We start from the raw sequence: 7,997 nt of genomic DNA, 5'->3' as shown, positions 1-7,997 counted from the left end.
CCAAAAATAAGTCATTTTTAGTGACCAAACACCAAAAAAATATTTTCATTTCTTTTCTAAGTTTCTTCTTAAATAAAATTAAATATCTAATTATCTATTATCGTTCATACCAAGCACACCCACATGAATTGTGAATCATAAGATATTTGTACAATAGTGAATTAAGATATACAACGAACAGAAGTCATACGGCCGACATCTACCTTAATCATTAACGTTGTCAAAGATAAAAGTACGTAATAATGGACCCATTGCAGATTTTACTTATTTATTCAACTAGTTGAACTTTAACCAGTACAGCCTACAAAAGGTTGACCATTAAGCAACAAACAAACTGAAATTCTGTTTGCTTTTGTCACCTTTGAAAAAAGAAATCATTTTTCTTTTTTCTACTTTAGCAAAATAATCTAATATATTATATTACATATCAACTAGAGAAGTAAAATTGTTACAAGCTTGACATACAAATGACGATATCAATTGAATTATAAATATACTCTCTTCAAAGTGTGATGATTGTATTTTGAATTTCTTTGAATAGCTTTCAAAATGTATCTCCAGTATGGTACAAGGAGAAATGGATTCTACAATTAGCAACATATTCAATTTAATTTCTATATCAAAACTATACTACAATTCAAACGATAATATTTATAATAAAGAAATTCAATCAGGATATTTCAGTTTTCTCGCATCACTTAATTCATATTTGGTTATGAAAAGGCCAAAATTTCATTTGGTAAAACTGCACTAAAGCTTCTTAAAGATGAACAAGTTTGTTTTTGGAAGCTGAGGGGACGTTTAGCCGACCCAAACTTGTTTGGGACAGAAACGTAGTTGTTGTCATGTTTGGTTTAACCCTCAAAGCTTAGTTAAATTACTTGAGAAATCAGTTACAAATGTAGGAATCAGCACAACAATTTTGTTACACGACTTCTATGATCAAGAAACTGCCATACTCCATTGCCCTGTTTTCTCCATCTCAATTACCTGTACTGCACAAAACTACATTTCTAGATCCCTAGTCTCATACTTCTTGTTACCAAAAGAGTGTTATGTCACAGTAGAAACCGAAATATAGTACAAGTTGTTTCTACGAATAAGTTTAGCAGCATAAAGCAGCAACTAATGTGAGCAGTCCTGCTTGGGTAATCAGGCCATTGCACTGTCAGTCCGAGCTGCATCTTCAGTCGATTGGCTTCATTAATGTCTCAATCCGTCTGACAGAGCAATGCAACTTGTTCTCTCGCCTCAATAATTGCAGAAATGAAGAGAACCGATCAGTAAACTGAAGTAAATCCAGAGCTCAATCACTATCTTCACTCAACCTAAGCCAGTTTTTGTCCCAGATACAGGTCTAAGCATTGAATGATTGAGAGCAGGCTGGGAACTTGCTGGTGCATTAAACATACCGGGTGTTGAAGAGGATGGGTGTATCGCTGAGAGTGGCAGCCGAGGCCCAAATCCATAAATTCCTTGTTGCTGCATAAATGACATTTGAGGGTGCATTGGTTGGTTGTTCCCATATCCAGCAATAAAATTTTGTTGTGGAGGACCTGAAACTTGTTGCCTACTATTTCCTGTATTACTGACCACTGCTGCACCAGCACCAGACACACCCATTGGTCGGGATACACGAACCGAACCAGGTTGAGTTGTCATCATCCGAGCACGTTCTCCAAAAAAGCGTTGCCTTGTTCTCTCCAATTGTTCACATTCTTTCATTAACAAGGTCTCCACCTCAGCGAACTGCTTCAGCTTCAGCTCTAACCTCTTCAACTGTATGAACAAGGAAAGTAGTAGAAAGGTCAAAATTATTGCAAAGAGAAGGCCAAGAGAGATGCATCCTTAACCAAACATGGTTCAATGCAAACATAGAGATCCACAAAAGAAGCTCCCAAACCAACGATTTTCCTAAAAATGCAGAAATAAGATACAAGAGGAAGAAATAGGGCATAACTTCAGACATAGTTGTAGAGACTTGAAATTTTCCTCTCTTTTTCGATGACAAGGGAAACCCGCAGCCGCTAAATTTTCCTCTCTTTTTCAATAAGCAAACTAATTCAAACTTAGATAAAATAGTGTGTTAGTACCATATTACTTATATACCATTGATGTCATGTCTATGGTTTCAAAAATATCAAGCAAACACAAGAAAAATCATACTCTTCCTTCCCAACTTATGTGAGGCACTATTTGACTTAGGAACAAAGTTGAAGAAAAAAATGAAGCCTTAAGACATTTGTGTGGGTAAAGGGGGAATAATAAAGCTAAAATGTTCTAATTACAGAAAGGTGACTTTCTTTCTGAGACAGGCTAAAAAGAAAAGTAGTTCACATAAATTGGGACAGGGGGAGTAGTATCCAATGGTTACCTGCTCCAAGGAGAATTTGAAATTCATCAACAATTTATATTATGGCATTACATTCTACCATCATAATGTAAGGGAATGAGTTGTTGTCTCCTTATATGGTCTTGAACAATCCTCAACTTCCACCTAGATTTTGGGTTGGCCCAAGATCTATTTTTTTTTAATAATCTTCGAGTCAAGACCCATCCCTATTATTGGTTTATCCCATGGTATGTTGTGGACACTCCAAATGTCCGAATCTGGGTGTGTTAGAATGTTCTACATTGGTTTGAGGGAATGGATTGTTATCACTTATATGGTCTTGGACCAGCAGCACCTCATGAACTTATTTTTGGGGTTGAAATAGGTCAGATCATTTTCTTCTCATAGAAATTTTGATCTTTTTTACCAAATTCATATAGAGTAGAAAGCTAACTATAACAAACCATGTCCTATGCAGACCTTCCTATACACCAAACCTTAGGTCGTACTATATGATGATTGAAGGTGATAGAAGAGAACGAGGTAAAACCTAAAATCAAGTGGAGAAACATTATCTCAGAAGTCCAAAAATGTAGATATAAGTGTGACTGTGTGACAGTTAGAGAAATCCTTGAGGGGTAAATTATTTAGTATTGAAATAAAATGTGCTTTGAACAGAGTGGAATGAATAAAGATTCATAAAGTTGAATCTCAGTTCTCAACTAGTTTGTATTATGAATTATGAATTTATCCACATAAGGTATGTATTATGAATTTATGACGAACTCATCAGAACCTCAAACCACAGCTCTCCAGTTACATCCCTCAAACCCAAACTCTTCCCACTTTTTTTAACCCAAGAATCGCTACTAGCAACAAAACACAAACTTCAGCAGAAGTTCTTCAAACCCATTGCAATGCACCTATAATGGCCCTAATACTTGGCAAACCCAAATGCCCGAAAGTAAAAGATGTCAATAAAGAGCTCAACCAAGCAAAACACGAAGAAAGAGGATGAAATGGACTCAACAGGAGGTCAATTGGAGATGAATAACTACAGTATCATCAGATCACCTGATGGTTGACTATGTTTGCAGATAACCGCTGAATCTCACGTTCTTCATGGTCAGCAAAAAGCTTTGATTTTATAGCTGCAGCTGCAAGACCAACTTTAGCAGCAGCTCTTACACTTTCAGTGGATAATGGAGCACCTCCAGTATCATGTTGACCCCATGGACCTTGTCCTCCTGCCTTTTCATCTGAGAAGATTATATTAGAAAATATTTGAAGGATGAAACAAGAACAGTCAGTACTAGTTCAAGTTTACAGGCACCTTTTAGCTGATACGAACTTCCAACATCTCCATGAGGACTTTCATTCTTTCCAGGCATTCTTCCTACACTGGTCCTGCAAGATTGAAGTATATACCTTGAGATCACTAAGATGATTAGAAATGTTTCATCTGTTGCTCCTCAAGAAACTAATACACTATGGTATTACCAATTGCTGAATGCAACAAAATGCATGAAGACGAACAACTTTAAAAAAAAATTCTCATAATATTTGCAAAAAACACGAAATCTAAAATTATTGTTGGTTATAATGAAGTATCCTTTTGCTGTGTATTTAAAAGAAGGCCAAACCCATCGGTAGCCCCTTAAACTTGGCACCAAGTTTCACTTAGACACCTCAACTAGGCGATGTTCATTTTAGACACCTCATGTAGAGTTTCGCTATGTTATTTTGACACTTTTCCCTGACTCAAATAGCATGTGTGTTACACGAATTTTATGCGCGTGAAACACATTTTTTTTCTTGGAAAATATTTTTGCTTTCTTCTTCCTCACTCTTCTCTTCCTGTAACTTCTCCACCTTCCATCACCCAACATCACCACACAACTTTTCAAAAAAATTCTGCAAAACTTTGTTGGGTAATATTAGAATCCAATTTCTTCAGCAAAAGAGTCAATTTCTTTAGCAACCTCACCAGAAAAAATGAAGATCATCATCATTCTATTGTGACTCTTATTCTTTTTAAAATCAAATCACATAAAGTTTAAGCTCTGCCACATTAATGTTGTCTGCTACTACAACTAAAAAACTCCCGCCCCTAATAATACTGAGAAGTTCTCTTGATTTTCAGTTTTCTAAATTATCCTAATTTTCTGTGTCTGTAACAACGAAAATTGGAGGAACAAGCTATTACACCGTCTGCATCTTCACCATTTAAATAACTAAATCCCCAACATTTTCCCATAGCATTCAAAACTAAATCCCATAACATTTCCCCATAGCATTCATAACTAAATCCCCAATATTTTCCTCCGTCTGCATCTTCACCATTTATATAATATTGCTATTTTTGTTTCAAGATGCAATTTTGATTTTAAAAAAAAGGAGGAATCAAGGAATGTAACACAAGAAATCAAAATTTGTATAGCACAAGAAGAACACATGAATTTTAATGGATTTGAAGAACACAGAGAAAGAACAAAAACACATAGAAGAAGAAGCAAAAGATGTGGGGGTGAGCACTAGGGTTAGATATTTTGAAGAAAAAAAAAGTAAAAGTGAGTTTTTTTAAAAAAACAATTAAAAAAAATCCACATGTCACATGTTCATTCATTTATTTATCCACACACCTAAGCTAGTTCTAATAATATAAAAAAAGTGTCAAAATGACACATCGGAACCCTACATGAGGTGTCTAAAATGAGCATCGTCTAGTTGAAGTGTCTAAGTGAAAATTGTTGCCAACTTTAGGGGGCCACCGATGGATTTGGCCTTAATAGAATGACACCATTATAAACTTGACTACCTCAAAACACGAATAGTTAAGCTCATTTAAGTTTTCAAAAGGACAAAATTGCAATACCAGAAAGGTGCTCACCTTTTGCCTCATCAAAGGTGGATCACAGTGCATTATGGTTTCAACTTTCAACTATCAAAACAGTGTATTTGAGCGAATAGAGAAGTGTGAAACTGTGAATGCTTCTAGCTCACAGCTAATGTTGACATATTATTTCTAGACTAAATGGCCAACAAATTAGTTTTACTGAAAATGATAGGAGGTGAATCTCACATCGACTAAACAAGGAAGAGATGATGGGTATATAAGGAAGCAAGCCTTAGACCCTGGTGATGCATTTTAAAGCCATGCAGACCCAAGCCCAAAGCGGACAATATCACTTGTGGGTTGAGTTGCTATAAAGTGTCTTACCCAAGGTAGCAAAGTATATCGTGCCACTATAAGTTGCTCCGACTCAGGTGCAAGGGTCTGATAAGGGTGCAGATCTAGTGGTTGGATCCTTCAACAACAACATACCCAGTGTAATCCCACAACTGGGTCTGGGAGGGTAGAAGTACGTAGACCTTGCCCTACCTTTGTGGGGTAGAGGTTGTTTCTGACGGACCCTCGGCTCAAAAGGAATGTCATAGAAGCAGGATAGCAAGAAAAATATACAACCAAATAGCACAATACAAATGTTGAATCCTTCATGATGTAAATTTTAAGATTCGAGGGTACAGATCTTAAGCACAAACACAGGTGCGGGGATTTGGCTAAAAGTAATTCAAGTATCAAAAAATAGAGTTATAAAAGTATTCCTAAATTATGGTTGACAATTTGGAAGGAAGGAATGCACAAATTTTCAAGAGCAAGTTCGAATTATTATTAAGTACATATTAAGTTCGAATTAGAAATCTTTGTATCTATCTCAAATTTCTCTATTGTTCTAGGTCAAAGTACCCGAAATTGTTTGACCGTTATCTGGTACGGATCCCACACCCACACCCAAGTAGTGTTGACACTTGACATAGATGCAGCACCCAAAGTGAAGAGTCTGTGCAACTTAGGTGCCACTGAAGCATTCATGAGCATAGGCAAGCACATGAGCAATAGAAAGCAACTAAATTTACAGCATTAAGACCAACTTAATACCCAAAATAGAGTTTAATAGCAGTAGTGCCATTTTGGCTTCACAGTAGGCTATTTGATCCAGAAGGGTTGTGTTGTTGACTCTTTCTTCCACATTTGGAGATGATAACACATACTCTTTTCACATAATCAAGTCCTTCAATTATTATATGAGAAGAAAAGGCTTCAGCAACAAAGAGAAACAGTTAGAAAAATAGGGTGAATTTGGTCATACCGGTCTTTTTTTTTTTGTAATTACATAAACCAAACCAAAAGCTAGCTATGATTCAGCTTATATCTTTCTATTCAACTTTTTTGGCTGCCTTTCTGAGTTTGTGCCTATTCTAAACTTTGGAGTTTTGTTGGGCTTATAATATTTATCAAAAAAGTATTTTTTTTCTTATCGGGGGGCGGGACCTATTCTTTATTTCTGGTCTTCTTTCAAGCTATTGATACCCAAAATGAAAGGATGAAGAGGAATTCTAAACCAAGGAAAGAAATCTAACTACTTCTTTATCATTAATTATCTTATGGCATTTTGTTTCAGAGAGTTCATCAAGGGAAAAATATACATGTCTTATAAGTGAATTGATTTCTTCTATCGATCAAAAAGAATCAAGTGAATTGATTTCTTCTACTGATCAAAATGAATCGATTCGAGTGAATTGATTTCTTCTAGTTCAAGATATTTTGTTATTAAAATCAGTTTTAGAACTTAAAATCCATTAGATTTGTGTGGAAGTGGAGCGAGTATGATCACTTATAGTAAATTAGATTATTTTTTTCATGGCAACACTAGTATTTTTATAGAATAAAACTTACAATGGCAAGTCGATAATAATCACTCGGGCAAACACTGCCCAAGTTAGACAACAGAAGTGCACTATCTTGTTAAGTCCATGTGTAACCAGTTAAGCTAATCTAATTGCAAGGATCGTAGTAAGAGTAAGGCAGTCACACATCCGGCAGCATAGATAGAAGAGTAATCATTTCTAAATTTTATTTCCTTTTCTCCTAAGAACTAACACTGTTTATACATGCCTAAAATTTTGGTGTTTCTCTTTCTCCAAAAGAAATAAAACCAAACCAAAGAGTTAAAACTCACAAACTGAAACTGAACAGAAGAACCAAGAAAGCCTGAAATTCAGTTTCAAATGATTTCCAGTTAAGTACGATGAAAGCATACCCTAGAAAAGAGTAGTGCTTGAATCACAAGTTCCCCGAAACATGCACATCAAAGTTTCTCTTACTCATCTTTTCTAAGGTTCTGATTTACCTATATTACTTGTCCCAAAAAAGGAGGTAAGGATTACAGTAATGGTAGATTTCATGAGAAAATACAACCTATATCTAACAGAAACAATGAATATAAATGGGCGAATTTAACAACCCAGTTGCACAAACAATGGGAGGACACCAACAATTTAAGAGTAGAATCCCTGGAGCAGAGACTTTTATTAAGTCTGAAGGGGACCACTTACATAAAACATTAGACCCTTTGGTGTTCAATCGACGGAAAGAAATGAAGCATAAGGCAAAACTGCATGATCTGCCTTTATAGTATCTCTATGACAGGTATGAGGTGACAGTTAGAAGCAAGGCATACAACCCAGCTTATGCGCTAGAGATGCAGTTGTATCCAAATAGAAAACCATACATGTGTCAGCATGCAACCCAGTTTCTTGCATCTCAGATATTAGTGATGAAAAGGCAAAGCAATAAAGCTCTAGGGTCCGTTAGGGTGTGGGG

At 35.9% G+C, this 7,997-nt stretch overlaps 1 protein-coding gene across 1 annotated transcript in view; it reads right to left on the bottom strand.

Moving 5' to 3' along the window:
* Positions 1-848: 848 nt before the first annotated feature.
* The window catches only part of LOC102579842 (SWI/SNF complex subunit SWI3C), an 18,552-nt gene continuing 11,403 nt past the window's right edge, over positions 849-7,997 (bottom strand). Inside the window, exons 7-9 of the mRNA XM_006365474.2 lie at positions 3,666-3,739; positions 3,407-3,591; positions 849-1,779 (exon numbers count right to left, since the gene is read on the bottom strand). Coding sequence (XP_006365536.1) covers positions 1,324-1,779; positions 3,407-3,591; positions 3,666-3,739 — 715 coding nt within the window. The 3' untranslated portion in view covers positions 849-1,323. The remainder of the gene's footprint in view (positions 1,780-3,406; positions 3,592-3,665; positions 3,740-7,997) is intronic.

Source organism: Solanum tuberosum, unplaced genomic scaffold (genome assembly GCF_000226075.1).
Source record: "Solanum tuberosum cultivar DM 1-3 516 R44 unplaced genomic scaffold, SolTub_3.0 scf00558, whole genome shotgun sequence".
Taxonomy (NCBI): Eukaryota; Viridiplantae; Streptophyta; class Magnoliopsida; order Solanales; family Solanaceae; genus Solanum; species Solanum tuberosum.
This window is presented reverse-complemented; position numbering and strand designations above follow the sequence as displayed.